The sequence below is a fragment of the Macaca nemestrina genome, chromosome 17 (assembly GCF_043159975.1).
Source record: "Macaca nemestrina isolate mMacNem1 chromosome 17, mMacNem.hap1, whole genome shotgun sequence".
In the NCBI taxonomy this organism is placed as follows: domain Eukaryota; kingdom Metazoa; phylum Chordata; class Mammalia; order Primates; family Cercopithecidae; genus Macaca; species Macaca nemestrina.
The window spans coordinates 91,242,567-91,256,334 of NC_092141.1; the positions used below are offsets into that span (position 1 = coordinate 91,242,567).

The window sequence follows — 13,768 nt, forward strand, 5'->3', positions numbered from 1 at the left end:
CCCATCCTTCAAGGGCTGGAGTCAGTTAGGTAACAGACCTCGGGCCCGGGGCTCAGGCCACTGCACGGACCCAGGGAACGGGCTGACAGTCCAGTGGAGGCCTCAGCGAGGCGGCAGCACTGCGCATAAACCTGAGGACCTAGGCGGGTGAGGGGTCTGCAGGTCCAGACGCCTGTGGGGAAGCATGCCAGGGTGCCCAGTGCCCCCAAGGAGGTCAGCGAGGTTACTGGAGGGAGGCCCAGGAGGAGCAGGCTTAGGCAGCAGGGGTCGGGTTCCGGACCCTCTGTGCGTGAGTCCACATTGGCTCTGCAGGTCGGCATTTCGAGCCACCTGGCATGGCGTTCCAAGCCTGTGATGGGGCAGTGCAGGGGTCTGACTGGCAGGCACCCAGGTCCTGAGGGCTTCATGGTTGAGTCCTGGCCTGAAGCCAGGGGTCCTTACAGACCCCTGTGCCCTGCACCCTTGAGGGAACTGCTGCCAGCAGCCCCTGGCTTGGGAGGGCACATGGCTGTGGGATGCGGGGTCTCCTGCAAGGGCTCCACCCACCCCTGTCCCAGGCCTCCTGCTCAGCTTCCAGCAGCCTGGGGTCGTGGTCTTTGGGGGACCCGCTCTCCGGCAGCCCCCACCTGGGAGATCAGCTTTCTCATCCCAGAGGCCAGGTTATTTCTGGGCGGGTTGGCACGCTTCCTGGGGGGCGGGGGGGCAGTAAATGTCAGGGGAAGGCCAGCCTATGGCGTTTGCCCACGGAGAGGCCAATGCTTGGTGACTGTGGCGTGTGCTCCAGGCAGGACAGCCCTAGGGTGGTCCTCGGAACACCAGGCGACCTGTACCTTGGCCCATCGCAGTGCTGGGGTTACCCTGGGAGATGGGTTGTCTGCGCCGTTATTTCGTGCCCCTTCCCCGTACTCCGCCTCCTGTGGAATCCCCTGCCCCAAGCCATGTGGGCAGACAGCTGGCTCCAAGTCAGCCCCTGGACACCTGGAGCTGGAGTGGGAACTCCTGGAGCCATTTCAGCATGGCTGGCACCCCAGGCTGGGTGAGGACAGACGATGGTGCCAGGCTGTGGTCTGGGGGCTTGTCCAAATGCCTCATCTTGACACAGAAAAATGGCCCTCCCCACGTGAGCTTCACGTGGAAGCCACAAGCATCTCAGGTCTCAGAACATGCTGTGCCCTCCTGGCCAGTGAGTCCTGGCACTGCCCCAACCCTCTGCCAGCCCTCCTTGACTCTAGTTCAGGGGCGCCGCGTCTCCTGAGGGTGGCCCCCGTCCCCTGCCTCCCCGCGAGCCCTCGTCTGTCTTCTGAGGACCCTGCAAGCTTCAGATGCTGGGTTTGCCTGCGTCCCCCGCCCCCACTGGTGCAGCCAAGGAGACTCAGAGGCCCTGGTGCCTCTTTGTGTTTTGGAGGGGGAGCCTGGGGTACGCAAAATCCGGCTGTTCTGTCTCTTGTGTATTTCCTTCCTTGGCCTTGCATGGCCTGTTTATTTTAAAAAGTGCCAACCTGCAACCCCAAACAAGCTGGGGCCCTGAGGCCGTCAACCCCTCCAGTCTCCCCCATGACCCACAGTCTGCATCCTTTCCCAGTTTCATTCCTCAAGTGCATGTATTTTTAATATCTTGTAGTTACCCTGCTGTATACTGTCATCTTAGGAAACTTTTAAACTTAATACCAGTATGAGCAGGACCTACCCTGCTGCTTAGTGACCCCAGACAGCATGTCCTGAAGTGGTGTGTCCTGGGGAGGTGCGACAGTCCTCCTCTGTCCTGTCCCAGGCACTGTGGTGGGGGCATCCGGTGTCCAGGTGCAGAAGCAAAAGCTGCTCCCGGGTTTCCCAGAAATGGTCCCGAGGCCTTGGCCCCAGGGAAGCCAGTACAGGTTGGGGAGTGGACCTCTGGCCCTGTGGCGGGGGTCTGTTCTGCTCCAGTGGACCGCATCTGCCTCGTCATCATCCAGCCAGCCAGCCACAGCTGGCTCCTGGGTCCCCTCGTCAAGCGGCATTTCCCAGTAACAGTGACTTCGTGGAACACTTACGAAGCCCTTACAAACCATCCTCGGACCTCTAAGGCAGGGGCTCCAGGAGGCACAGCACCCGTGGTGGGGATGGTCAGGCAGGCTGGATGTGGGGAGGGTTCGGAAGGAGTGAGGAGCCACGCGCGGAACCCCTCAGACTCTCCCAGCAAAGGTCCTTGCCCTTGTGCGGGTCCTGCCTCTAGTTACGTGTTTGCCTTAGAGGCAAAGTTGGGCCGTCACGGAGGACCCACCAGGATGGGGTCTGCGCACACACTTGCAGGAGGAACCCAAGGAAAGGGGGTGGGGGTGGAGCCCCACAGATTGCGTGGAGCTTGCACAGCAGGCCTGCTGCTGCCTCCCAGGGCGCTGGTTCACAGCAGTCTGGAGAAGCTGAGCCGGCTGGACCAGACCACCCAAGGTCTCAGGTTGCAGCTCCCTGGTAAGGAGAGGACAAGGTGACTTCTGGGTGGGGTGGGGCATGAAGATGGAAGTCTGGCCTCGGGTTCCAACTTGACTCAAACGAGCTGAGCTCCTGGAGTTTACAAAAGGGACACCAGCTTCAGACATTGTGGGGGCTGGCGTGGTTTGCTCTGGTGGGCTGGATGGGAGCCTCCCCAGCCCCTCCCCTCCCCGGGAGGCTCCAGACCCTCCCGATTTTAGGCTGCAGCCTGTGGGTCACTCCAGGCACAGGTGGGGTGAGTCTCTTCTCACTGGAGAAGTTGCTGAGCAAAAGGGCTGCTGGGAGGCAAGGGGGCATCCAGGGATAAGGGGCCAGCTGTGCCCCCCCTTCCCCACCCCACCCACTCTAATACTGCAGCCCCTGTGCTTCCAACTGCCCGCTCCAGCCTGATGCCCAGCCCCTCACCGCCAGCGACTGCCCGCCTCCTTTTGTGCAAGCTCCTGGCAGGCTCCACTGAAGCCAAAGTGGGCCCTTGGGGGCAGGAGAGCCAGAGCAAGGCACGCTCCATCTAGATTTAGACAGGGAGAGACCTGGCGGACGCGACCCCTGAGGCCCCGGGGCGAGCTCAGTGCTGGGGACCGGAGGTGCAGGCTGTTGCCAGAATCATGGTGTGTGGCCCTGCCCAGCACGGGTCAGCCAGAGCGAGCCAGGACAGAAATGACGGCCAGGCCCATGTTCCTGCCGGGGGCTGCTCCTCCCAGGAGGTAATCTGAGTCCTGGCCGAGCCCAAAAAAGCCACTGCCCTTTAGAGCCAGCTATGTGAGTGCAGGAGGCAGTGCAGAGGGAGTGGGACCCCCAGCTGCTAGCCTCCCTCCACATCCTCCTGCCTCCACCAAGCACCAGGTCAGGGGGCCACAAGTGCGGGCGCTGGGCAGCTGCCCCTCAGCCGAGCTGCGGGGCCATCCAGCCCAGGCGTGTGTGCCACCCAGCTCGTGTTGCTCCCCGACGGGCTGCAGCTGGGATGGTCACCCGGGCAGCCTGAGTCAGCCTGCGTTCTCTCTCAGGTGAGGCGGAACCGACCCTCTCGGCCATGGGAGGGGCCGTGGTGGACGAGGGCCCCACAGGCGTCAAGGCCCCCGATGGCGGCTGGGGCTGGGCCGTGCTCTTCGGCTGCTTCGTCATCACCGGCTTCTCCTACGCCTTCCCCAAGGCCGTCAGCGTCTTCTTCAAGGAGCTCATGCGGGAGTTTGGGATCGGCTACAGCGACACAGCCTGGATCTCCTCCATCCTGCTGGCCATGCTCTACGGGACAGGTGAGGGCGGCCTCACACCGGGCCCCCGTCCGGGGCTCTGCTGGCAGATCATGCCGGGCGCAGGAGCCCGCGTGTGGCCAGGCTCGGCAACAGGGCCTTCTGCCCGCTCCCCAGGAACCCTGGAGGGAAGCCCTCGGGGCCGGATCCTGCTGGGCAGCAACATGTTCTCCACAGGGCCAACCCAGGCAGGGTGCGAAGTCCATCCTGGCCCCTGTCCAAACGGGTCGGCTGTATTTATAAACAGTCCCAGAGGACAGGGCTGCCCAGAGCCGTTCCTGAAAAGATGGCTGTTCCTGCGCTGCAGGGACCACGGAGCCCAGCAGGTGGCACTCGCCTGTCACTCTGCCCTGCGCTCTGGGACTGGCCCCCAGCGTGCCCCGGTGCCCCGCGGAGGGAGGGGTGGCGTGGGAAGGGGAGGCCGGCTGCAGACTGGGAGCTCGGTGGGCTGGCGGGGGCAGAGCTGGCTGCAGGCCCAGCCCCTCTCAGCTGCCGCCCTCCTCAGGCCCACTCTGCAGCGTGTGCGTGAACCGCTTTGGCTGCCGGCCCGTCATGCTTGTGGGAGGCCTCTTTGCGTCCCTGGGCATGGTGGCTGCGTCCTTTTGCCGGAGCATCATCCAAGTCTACCTCACCACTGGGGTCATCACTGGTGAGTGGGGCCGGCCGGTGGGCCGCAGGTGCCGAGAGGGGGGCGGGCCGTGCACTTCTGCTCCTGGGTCCAGGCCGCCTCTGGAGGACAGCAGGGCGGGTGGCTGCGGGATGTTCCGGCCCCACCTCGTTGTCCCCCTCTCACGTGTGTGGGTGGCAGGGGCTCTGCACACTGGGAGCCCGAGCCCGTGGGCACCTGGGGGTAGAGACGCGGGTCTTGGGCTTTGGGGGCAGCCTTGTGGGGGCTCTCACCACATTCCCTTTCCTCCAGGGTTGGGTTTGGCGCTCAACTTCCAGCCCTCGCTCATCATGCTGAACCGCTACTTCAGCAAGCGGCGCCCCATGGCCAACGGGCTGGCGGCAGCAGGCAGCCCCGTCTTCCTGTGTGCCCTGAGCCCGCTGGGGCAGCTGCTGCAGGACCGCTACGGCTGGCGGGGCGGCTTCCTCATCCTGGGCGGCCTGCTGCTCAACTGCTGCGTGTGCGCCGCACTCATGAGGCCCCTGGTGGCCGCGGCCCAGCCGGGCTCGGGGCCGCCGCGATCCTCCCGGCGCCTGCTAGACCTGAGCGTCTTCCGGGACCGCGGCTTCGTGCTGTACGCGGTGGCCGCCTCGGTCATGGTGCTGGGGCTCTTCATCCCGCCCGTGTTCGTGGTGAGCTACGCCAAGGACCTGGGCGTGCCGGACACCAAGGCCGCCTTCCTGCTCACCGTCCTGGGCTTCATTGACATCTTCGCGCGGCCGGCTGCGGGCTTTGTGGCGGGGCTTGGGAAGGTGCGGCCCTACTCCGTCTACCTCTTCAGCTTCTCCATGTTCTTCAACGGCCTCGCGGACCTGGCGGGCTCCACGGCCGGCGACTACGGCGGCCTGGTGGTCTTCTGCATCTTCTTTGGCATCTCCTACGGCATGGTGGGGGCCCTGCAGTTCGAGGTGCTCATGGCCATCGTGGGCACCCACAAGTTCTCCAGCGCCATCGGCCTGGTGCTGCTGATGGAGGCGGTGGCCGTACTCATCGGGCCCCCATCAGGAGGTGAGCGCTGCGCCCCCAGGCAGTTCCCCACGTCTGCCCTTCCCATCAGATGCCCGCTTTGTGAGGCAGGGACACACACCCCTAGGCAGCTGTCAGCATTGTGGGACTCAGAGCTGAAGGGGGTGCACTGTGCTGAACCGGCCCTGATTCTGCTGGGGCCAATGGATCTCCGTTAGGAGTGGGGGGCTCGATGTGGCACAGTGCACCCCAGATAGACAAGGCAGCTAGGGGCTGGATCCGTGGGGTGGGCAGCTCTTCCAGGCTCTACATGGGCACCACGTGGCAGCTCCGGGCAACCCCACAGCCAGTTTTTGTATTTTGGGGCCTCCTTTTTGAAGGCTGACTGAGCTAACACGTGAGGGAAATTAGGTTTGACTGGAGCAGCCTTGCCCAGGCTCTGGCTGCCTGGCGAGGGGGTCCTGGGCTTGGGGAGGGCCAAGGTCTCACCCCCAGACTCGTGTCTTGGAGTCCGCGGTGGCCAGGACACAGAGCTGGTGCTGAACACAGCAGGGCTTCTGTGGCTGCCCACTGGAAGCCTCAGGGGAACTCGGTGGGGACCAGCCTGACTCCTGCCACCAACCAAAGCCCAAACTCTCCGCAAAGCCACTGCTATTTTTAGCCTCTTAAGTCTTCGTTCCCCTGGGGAGGAGGGAGAAGAGGCTGAGGAGGGAGGATGCCCCCAGCTGGAACACATGGAGGGAGAGAACACCTCCCAGCCCCACCAACTCAGAGGCAGACAGGGCGACCCGTGTGTGCTGAGACGCAGAGACACAGGCTTGGGGGAGCTGTGGGCCCTGGGGGCAGCCCGCAGAAGCAGCTGGGACTAAAGGGGGTCTTCCTACAGGCAAGCTCCTGGATGCGACCCACGTCTACAAGTACGTGTTCATCCTGGCGGGGGCCGAGGTGCTCACCTCCTCCCTGATTCTGCTGCTGGGCAACTTCTTCTGCATTAGGAAGAAGCCCAAGGAGCCACAGCCCGAGGTGGCGGCCGCGGAGGAGGAGAAGCTCCACAAACCTCCTGCAGACTCGGGGGTGGACTTGCGGGAGGTGGAGCATTTCCTGAAGGCTGAGCCTGAGAAAAACGGGGAGGTGATTCACACCCCGGAAACGAGTGTCTGAGTGGCTGGGCGGGGCCGGCAGGCACAGGGAGGAGGTACAGAAGCCGGCAACGCTTGCTATTTATTTTACAAACTGGACTGGCTCAGGCAGGGCCATGGCTGGGCTCCGGCTGCCGGCCCAGCGGATCGTCACCTGATCAGTGTTTTGCGGGGGAAGGTGGCGGGGTGGGAACCATGTCATTCCAGAGTGGATCTGTGGTGAAACCAAGCCACAAGGTTACAAGGCATCCTCACCAGGGGCCCCGCCTGCTGGTCCCAAGCAGCCTGCGGCCACTGCTATGCTCAAGGACCTAGAAACCCGCACTGCAAGACAACGTGACTTTAATGGGAGGGTGGGCCGCGGACAGGCTGGCAGGGCAGGTGCTGCGTGGGGCCCTCTCCAGCCTGTCCTACCCTGGACTCTCACGTGGGGCCTGTGCCCACCCCTCTAGTGTCTTGGGGACAGCTCCTTCCACCCCTGGAAGGTGGAAATAAACCTGGATGTGGGTGGAGCGTCAGGACAATGGTTTCCTAGGACTGTGTGGTTTTGCCATGTGGCCTAACTCTGTGTCCCAAATCTCACATCTGCTGGTAGCCTGGCTGTTCCTACAGTGGCTCTGTCCTCACCAGCTTTCCCTGCAGCAGCACAGCATTCGTAGCAGGGGCAGGCACTGCGTGGAGGGGGGTGCGGGGCGGGTGCCTGGAGGCCGCTTGTGCCAGGGTGGTCTCTGAAACGTTCCCTGGGAGCCCCTAAGTGGTGGTTATATGGGAGCTGAGGTGGAACAGGCCACTTTATTCACTGCTATGTTTAAGAAACAGGGCTCTCCTGCCTTCCCTTTTTCGCCCCTCTGGCTGGCAGTGTGCACAGTGCGGCCAGTGCCCAGGGCTGGTCTTTGTGCCCTGTCCTCCATCCAGCCCAGTCCAGCACTTGAGCTTGTCCTGGGCACCTAACACCCACCTGCCCTCGTGGCCAGCAGTGGCCTGCGTGGCTGGGAGCCCGGTCAGAGGCCGCCGGGGCCCTCAGTAGGTGCGTCGTGGGCGCTGGGGACGGCAGCGGGTGCCCTGGCGGGCTGCGTGCAGCCGGAGAGATGCCATGTCCCTGCTCCTCTGCAATGAAAAGCAAGCGAAAAGCGCACATCTCAGCTCCAGGTGCCCCCATCTGCCCCTGGCCTTGCCCCAGCTGGGCTGGAGCGCTCTCAGCCCAGGCTCCTGCCTGCAGCCGCAGGGCTGTGGAGGCCTCTAGCAGGGCTCAGGCTGGCAGGCAATGCCAGCAGCTGCAGGGATGGATCAAGGTCCACCTCTGCACAGCCAGGCCCATGTGTCTCGACAGAGTCCACCAGCCCCACCCAGCAGCTGAAGGGAGAAGGACGAGGAGGTGGGAGCAGGCAAGGTGGTGGGAAGCAGGCAGCCTGGGCCTCAGAAGACACATGGCCTTCCCCGGCCGGCACCCCCACATCAGGGCCCCATGGGGGCTGCTCAGACCCAGGAGTTGCCGCCTCTGGACCTGGCTGTGCCTGGTTCTGCTGGCCTCAGGAGTGACCTGGGCTTACAGAGGTACTGGCAGGGAGGTCATGGCCGGGTGGGGGGTGCTTGCTCCTGGAACCCTCTGTTTCCAGGTATCTCAGGCCCTCACCCTCCCCTAGGCAGGAAGCAGGCCCCTCCAGCTCAACTGTCACCCCTCATCTGCCCCACTCTGGTCCCCACACCCACAGCACACAGCAGAGGCCCAACACAAAGTGGCCAGGCAGTGCTGCTCCTAGACAGACACGCCTGAGGGGCCCTGCTCAGTGATTCAGGAGTGGTCCCGATGTGGGAAGGCGGGCATGCGTGGCTGGGGGCACGGGACGTCTGGGGGCTGGGGTCCCTGGGGAAGGCGGCCATGCGTGGCTGGGGGACGGGACGTCTGGGGGCTGGGGTCCCTGGGGAAGGCGGCCATGCGTGGCTGGGGGCACGGGACGTCTGGGGGCTGGGGTCCCTGGGGAAGGCGGCCATGCGTGGCTGGGGGCACGGGACGTCTGGGGGCTGGGGTCCCTGGGGAAGGCGGCCATGCGTGGCTGGGGGACGGGACGTCTGGGGGCTGGGGTCCCTGGGGAAGGCGGCCATGCGTGGCTGGGGGACGGGACGTCTGGGGGCTGGGGTCCCTGGGGAAGGCGGCCATGCGTGGCTGGGGGACGGGACGTCTGGGGGCTGGGGTCCCTGGGGAAGGCGGCCATGCGTGGCTGGGGGACGGGACGTCTGGGGGCTGGGGTCCCTGTGCCGCAGAGTGGGTGTTGAGTTCTACCACCCCCTCCTTCAGCTGGTGTCTTTATAGGCGAGAAGCCATGGGGCAGCGGGTCTGCTCTGACACAGCAGGCAGGAGTGGAGGGAAGGGAGGAGTGGAGGGAAGGGAGGAGTGGAGGGAAGGGAGGAGTGAAGGGAAGGGCGGCCGGGGCTGGAGGAAGCTGGGCGCAGAGGTCTGGTGTGTGGGCTGCACAGAGCTACCCCCCAACCCCGGTGACAGATTCTGGGGCCAAAAGTGGTTCAGGTCTACCATGTTGTGAAGACCCCCTGACCAGAGACACGTCCATCCAGAACCCACTGCTACGTTGGGCGGGGCGGGGCGGGGCGGGGGGCAGAGGGCACACAGACTTCTTCACACGATCCCACATCAGAGGGAGGAGGGACGTGTTCACCTGGCCTGGGCTTTCCCAGAGAACAGCCTGGAACAGACGTGTGCAGGGCCCGTGCTGGGGGAGGTGGTGGGGGAGGCGCAGGGAACCCAGAAAGGGCCTGGTGGCTCCAGACGCTGCCATCCCTGGGCCTTCCAAGGGGTCTGTGGTGAAGCTCCCGGGAGGCAGTGCCCAGTGCCTGGCAGACCTGCTCTTCCCCCTAAACCACGCCTGAGGACACAGACCCAGCCAGACTCAGGTGCAGAGAACAAGCTCTCTAGCCCTGTCCGCTCAGGCCCTCACAGGGGAGATGCAGAGCCGCCACCCAGCAGGCCCTGAGGACGTGCAGCCCCTGCTCCCTCTCAGGGCAGGGAACCCCAGGAGGGAGGCTGCGGGCCTGGGGAAGGTCAGGCAGGAACTGGAACTTGGGTCTTGCCATTTTCCAGTTGGGGCCGGTGAACAGGGCAGGGGCTGAGCCTCACCCACGGCCACAGTGAGGCCCCACACACCGTCTCAGTCTGGGGCAGCAAGAGGGAACCATGTGAGGGGGCCTGGAGACGGGGAAGGCCCTGGGAGACAGCAAAGTCTGCGCAGGAGGGGCTGGCAGAGCTCCAGGCCACAGGCCTCCCCAGGGTCAGGGCGGAGTGCGTCACAGGCAGAGTCGGCGGGACAGCCCCGGAACCCCCTCAGCACACACCCACGTGGGGCTCAGAAAGCTACACCATTCTTAGTTCCAGCAACCTCCACACAAGCGACCCAAAGTCTTTATGCTTTCACTACAAACCAAAATATCCTCATCTTAGGCAGTGTGACCCTGCTGGCGTGGCTGTGGCCAAGGACCAAAGGAGTGGCCTGGAGTGGAGTGTGTGGGGTGGAGGTAGGGGCGGGAGGGAAGCTGGAGGGGAGGCGGCCTAGCCTGGCTGAGCTCATCCACACACAAGCACAGGTCAGGAGTAGGTGTGGACCTCCCTGCTCTGGCAGCCCGACAGCCCCCGAAGGCCTTGGATAGGGGCCGCTGCTGTGTGCTCCGGGGCGGGCAGAGAGGAACCGCATCCTTGTTCCTGTGCAGGGCCATCGGGGCAGCTCCTGGGCTTCAACAGCTCAAGTGACAGGGGAAGCCCTGAGCACTGCAGCCCTATGGCAGTGGGAATGGACACGCGCTCACCCCAGGCGGCTGGAGTGCCGCTGCCGGCGCCACCTCAGAGGGCAGGGGCTCTCCAGAACCATCACACAGAACATGCGTGGACTTCCGTGTGCACACCAGAGCCCAAGGGGGCAGCACGGCGAGGAGCAGTCGCCACCCCTCCCTGCCCGGCAGGAGGCCCAGGGCACAGCTCTCCTCCTGCTCTGCCAGCTCCCAGACACCCACAGGCTGAGAAAGAACAAACAGTCGTCTCAAAAAAGTATTTTCACAGAGTTCACCTCAATGCATTGAAAACTCTCCAGCTGATGAAATAAAGACCACATGGAAAGGGGAGGGAAGAAAGGTAGAAGTCATTATGAATTTATTATTTACACAATTGTTAAAGTACACAAATACAGTGGCGATACAAACGCACAGCTTGGAGACTGGCCGCCAGTGCACAGCTGACACAACGTCCTACCTACGTTTCCTGCACGGGGCGACGGGGACTAGATACTGGGCAAGGACTGTCACAAGCACACTCCGAAGACGCAACCCGGCAAGGCTCAGGCTGGAACCCGGGCGCAGAGCTGCCTTGCACAAACGTTCTGGCGCTACATCAGGACCACGGGTATTTACAAAGCCAGCTTGCGCCACTTCAGGCCACAGCCGCAACGTCTCTCCGGGTCGGGGACGTCCACCTTCAGGAAGGCGTCCGGCAACAAAGAAAATCTCTAACTTGGCTCTGACCCACCCCAACCTCCCTCTGTACTTCGACACACAGCTCCCACCCGCTCAAGGCCCCGCACTCCAAAATGCTTACACAGTAACCAGCCTAGGATTCAGAAAACACCCATGGGCTCAGCCAGCCAGCCAGCCAGCCGGGAGGGTGAACGACTGTGTTCCAGGATGCCAGCCAGTTACGGTGTCCGGGCATCTCTGGGGAGGAGAGGGAAGAACCCAGGTACACACCTTCAGGGTCCTAGAGTCCAAAGGGAACATTGTCCATCGTGATGGGGTCCAGGAGAAGTGCCCACGAACACAGACTGCACTGCGCATCGGGGGTGGGAGCACAAGGCCACTGGCTACTGGCCAACTGCTGCGGAGTGAGAGGCGAGAAGGCATCCTGGGAACCTCAGGGCACAGCAGCGTGGAGCCTGGGGCAGCACCAGCTCACGGAGACCGCCTGCCTTCTGGTGGGACTCGGCGCCACGCACGCTGCCTCACTTCTGACCAAGAGACACGCGCCCAACAGAAGGTCACAGAGCGCAGACCCTACTTCCTGGGCGTGAAGGTTCTGGGTCAGGTTGGGAGAGTCACCTGCTCCTTGGCACCTCGGGGTGGGTCCTTCTGACCTGCCGGCTTTTCTGAGCTAGTCTTGGCACCTGGCAAGGACAGCCCTGCTCCTGGTTTTGAGCACGGGCATTCACACAGATCGACTGCCAATCTGCCCAGGAGCACTGAGTGTTGAGAAAACGTACCGAGTGCAAAGGCAGCAAAGGCAACAAACACTGCAGTAACCACACACCTCTCGGTTCACAATCCTCTCCCAAGGGACCAGAAACGCATCTTCCACCTGTAATCCTGGGACTCCCAATTGTCCTGCTAGGGTCTCAAAGCCTCTGCTTCCAGGTTCTCAGCTGCCTGCCCACCTCCTGGGGAAGAAGAGCACAGCACTTTGCCTGGTAACACCCACCGCGCACCCCTGCTCCGCGGCAGCCTGCGGGTCCCTAACTGCTCTCCAAGGGCCTCAAGAGTTCCCGACAGCAGGCATTTCAATTACAGGAGGAGGGAGGGTGAGACGCCAAAATCAGGTTGAAGAGGTCCCACCACACACGGGCACGCACACACACCACAGACTTCTGCTGAGAAATCTCCTCTCCAAAGTGGACAACAAAACACTGCAAAACAAACACAACACACACCCTTGAGATCTGCCTGCACCCTCTCCCTGCCCGACTCCACCTCATACACAAACTCCAATCCAGCCTGTCTCAGAATTCCTTAGAGTCAACATTTTTTTGTAAGACCGCAAAAACAGACAAGAAAGAAACAATAAAAAGACAGATTTTCTTTACACAGATTTAAGCCAGTAATTTTTAGCAAAATGATACAAAACTGTCTTAACCAAGTAGAAGATTGGTAGTTACAGTGGAATCGTCAGGGAGTACAGGGCGGCCACCACTGGAGGGAGCTGAGGCCCTGGAAAGGGAGTCTGACTCTCTGCAATTCTCTCTCTGCTTTTCTTCCCAGCCCCGTTACAACCGAGTTCACGTGGAGGGCCGCAGTGCAGCCCCAGCGGTGGCAGCTCTTGGAGTCTGTCCGTTTAGTCTGTTTCCCCCATGAGCGTCGCTGGGTGAGTGGCCTGGAGAGCTCCCGGTGTTAACATTTCGATCCTAGACCGGGGGACGCGTCACTAGTAAAGCCATTGGTAACAGAGTAGATCAGCCATGCATTGTCTGCCCTTCACAGCAATAAGGAGAGTTCTCATCGGTGCACGACAGACTGAAGACCACTGGAAGCCACCCGACCAGGAATCTGTCGGAGCCAAAGCACAGGAGAAGGTCAGCATGGGGCCGGGGGAGCTGGTCAGGCACCCGGGCACAGATACCACGGTGACGGTGCTGGGCAGGGAGGGGACGCACTGCCACTGCCTAGCCCCAGTCTAGACGCCTGCGTCCCTCGCCACGCACAGGGGCCTCTGTGGCCGGGACACGTGCTCAGCAGAACGAGTGACAGGAAGACGGGAAGGAGGAAGAGGCATGCAAGCAAGGTGCCCGCAGAGCCGAGCTCGGCACGGTCGGAGGATCAGAGTGGAGTGGAGATGGGTGCTCCTGCCTCCCTTCCTGGAAAGGAACCTGGTGTTTGAAAACGGGTACCCCTTCTCGGGGAAGACGTGAAAAGCAGTTCCTGTCAACACATTTCCAGAGTGTGCACAGTGTGAAAACTGCAGCAGGTCTCCCAGCGGCACGGACCCGACAGAAGCGCAAGCCCCTGCTGGAAGGAGCTGCCGAGCGCGCGTGGCCGCCAAGGAGGGAGCACAGCGTGGACGCCGGCCATGCACCGACGGCGGGGAGTGAGTGGGCTGCAGCTGGAGGAGTTAATACAGACGAAGCTGCGTGGACAAGACGGCTGGGCAGAGACCAAGTGTGAAAAGAAACACAAAACAAGGACAGAGATAAATGAGACAGGAAGAGAGAGGCGACTAGAAAAGCCGGCATGGCAGAGACCGCCAGGAGTGTGGCGCGGCAAGAGCTTAGGAGCCCCCAACACAAGCGTGGAGCCACTCAGCTGAGCAGGACACAGACGCCCTCCAGGCACGGCCCACCCTAGACAAGGCAACTCAAGTGCTCAGGGCACCCGCCTTGCCGCTCCTGCCCCACGGGTGGGCGCCCAGGACAGGAGGGGAGCAACGGCACACAGAACGCAGTCACGGGGAGGCCACAGGCCAACAGGATGGTTTCCTGGGCTCACTCTGTTCCAAGGCTCTCTGTGGACAGCCTCCC

General features: G+C 62.8%; 2 protein-coding genes across 5 annotated transcripts in view; one reads left to right on the top strand and one right to left on the bottom strand.

The window, feature by feature from the left end:
* The first annotated feature begins 2,099 nt into the window (after positions 1-2,099).
* On the top strand, positions 2,100-6,513 carry LOC105469337 (solute carrier family 16 member 3). Its single transcript, XM_011720276.3, has 5 exons — positions 2,100-2,448; positions 3,474-3,722; positions 4,225-4,368; positions 4,639-5,394; positions 6,239-6,513. The coding sequence occupies exons 1-5, from the start codon at positions 2,100-2,102 to the stop codon at positions 6,511-6,513; spliced, it is 1,773 nt and encodes a 590-aa protein (XP_011718578.1).
* A 46-nt stretch (positions 6,514-6,559) lies between these two features.
* The window catches only part of LOC105469335 (casein kinase 1 delta), a 33,438-nt gene continuing 26,229 nt past the window's right edge, over positions 6,560-13,768 (bottom strand). For 2 of the 4 annotated variants that reach the window (XM_011720273.2, XM_011720274.2), the window contains one exon: positions 10,622-12,800. In XM_011720273.2, coding sequence (XP_011718575.1) covers positions 12,750-12,800 — 51 coding nt within the window. In that variant the 3' untranslated portion in view covers positions 10,622-12,749. Of the gene's footprint in view, positions 6,706-7,264; positions 7,599-10,621; positions 12,801-13,768 lie in introns of those variants that run through there. The other 2 variants (XR_011615228.1, XM_071081880.1) reach the window with 2 other exon arrangements.